The sequence below is a fragment of the Coffea arabica genome, chromosome 8c, assembly GCF_036785885.1.
Source record: "Coffea arabica cultivar ET-39 chromosome 8c, Coffea Arabica ET-39 HiFi, whole genome shotgun sequence".
Lineage (NCBI taxonomy): Eukaryota > Viridiplantae > Streptophyta > Magnoliopsida > Gentianales > Rubiaceae > Coffea > Coffea arabica.
In genome coordinates this window covers 1,828,672-1,830,657 of record NC_092325.1, presented here as the reverse complement: position 1 = coordinate 1,830,657, position 1,986 = coordinate 1,828,672, and the positions used below count along the sequence as shown (strand labels likewise).

The 1,986-nt window shown below is 38.7% G+C and overlaps 1 protein-coding gene across 1 annotated transcript; it reads right to left on the bottom strand.

Annotated features, from left to right (window-relative positions):
• Window positions 1-479: 479 nt before the first annotated feature.
• Window positions 480-1,618, bottom strand: LOC113706704 (uncharacterized). Its single transcript, XM_027228655.2, has one exon. The coding sequence runs from the start codon at window positions 1,427-1,429 to the stop codon at window positions 728-730; it is 702 nt and encodes a 233-aa protein (XP_027084456.1). The 5' UTR covers window positions 1,430-1,618; the 3' UTR covers window positions 480-727.
• Between the last annotated feature and the right edge of the window lie 368 nt (window positions 1,619-1,986).

The window sequence follows — 1,986 nt, the reverse complement described above, 5'->3', positions numbered from 1 at the left end:
CAAGTAAAATTTGTGCCATAATCCATGTGTGAAGTGAATTCTATCAAACTGCAGCATCGCATTGCGGTGGGCATATGATATTTAACTCTACTGATGCATCAAAAGTTCGCAATTTATTTGGATGCAACAAGGCCTGCCGAATTGGAACATCAAATGAACCATTTCCTTCATACTAAGAACGAAACAAAACAACATTAAAATATATGTTTAACATCTAAAGGTCACCTGAGTCCCAACATGTAAAATCATCCATTTTTTTAATGTCAAACAAGTCTATAAATTACCTTGGGGTGTAAAACTATTATAGATTATGTTATAAAATTATCAAGAAAAAAATGGTTATGTTTTGAAACCTTTTATATATATATATATAATTTTTTACGAAAAAGTTAGAAATATTATTGATATCAAAACAAGTTATATAATATTGAGTAAATGTCTATATTGAGCTTTACAGACATGCATTTAGACATTAAAAATTTAAATATTTCTCATCTTATACTAACTGATAACAGGCTACTTGTTATATTATTTTGGTGAGATATCGGACTTAAATGAGCATTTCATAAACAATGGTCTTAATATTTGAATGCCCTCCAGTTGAGCAAAAAGTCTGATGTCTTTTCCTTTGTTCGACTTCAAGCATTGCAGCAGCAATTGTGAAGATGAAACTTGCACTTTTATGTTTGGAACTTTATGATAAACCTTTTTTCTTTGCTTGGTTGGATCAATAGACAATTGGCGACCACGCTTCCAAAGGCTCGCAATCTTGACCGGGTGGAACCAGCTGGAAAACAGAGATCTCCTCCTGATCGCCACCTGTCACCTCTTCATGCAATCCATCGCTGAGTTGACTCGACAGTTCAACGATTCCAAACCCTTCACTCTCCAACTCACCTAAGCTTGCACTCGTCCACGGCCTCACCTCGGTGGCTCCCCACACTGTCGTTTCCTTACCACATACTTTCTTCAGCGTCTTGGCCAGTCCACCCATTTCCGCAGCATCGAAGAACACGTCCGACAACAGCACCAAGTCGACGTGGCCTAACTCATTGAGTTGACTCGGTATCTCGTCCGATCCCCAAGCGAGTTGACACGCCAGAACTCGGTCGCCAAGTCCATTGACCTCCACATTCTTCTCCAATAACGGAATTAGTGGCTTTATATCTGTCAGTACGACTCGGCTGGCGCCAAGCCGAGCTGCCGTCAATCCAGGAAGCCCCGTTCCAGCACCGAGTTCGAGGACTGTCTTGCTACTCAAATCGTAGCCAAGTTGGGCTCGAGCTGATATCCAATTGGACAACACTACAGCCGAGTCCCAAATCCATGACCCAGTGAGTGCACGTCCCGTTACCGAGTCACAGACGTCTTCCAACTCGTGTATGAATAACTTGTTTCCAGTAGCTACTTCTATTTCTCTTATGCCCATTTTTTGTACTCTTCCAATTAAAATTGAGCGTTACCCAAGTTATCTACGAGCCTCTATCTATATAGAGAGAGCAAAATTCTTATAGATTTCCGGAGGATACTTTAAACGCCATTTTGTCACTTCGTTTATTCTTATCGCTTACCTTTTTATGTTTGTGTCGGCATTTTTCTCCTTTGATTGGCATCAAGAGTGGTCTAGAGCAGCAGCTTGTGTTCTGTAACTTATAGATTATACTTAGAATAGACCAATTCATTATGGGAACAAATATTTGCAGAAGTATATTGAAAAAGTGCATGAAAAGGCTCTTGTAACTGATAATAATTTGTCTACTTGTCTAGTTTTCATTTTTATTAATTTTGACTTTGTCGTTTCTTCTCCCATTTTTCAACAATTTAGTACATTAGCATGATATCATAGATAACATATTACAACAACTCATGTCGTTTGATTGTTTTTTCTTTTTCTTTGTCCTTGTGTGGGCTTCCACCGGACAAACGAATCTATTACCAAGTCTTCCTTTTTCTTATTGCAATATGTTGCTCAGTCATTTCCATCAA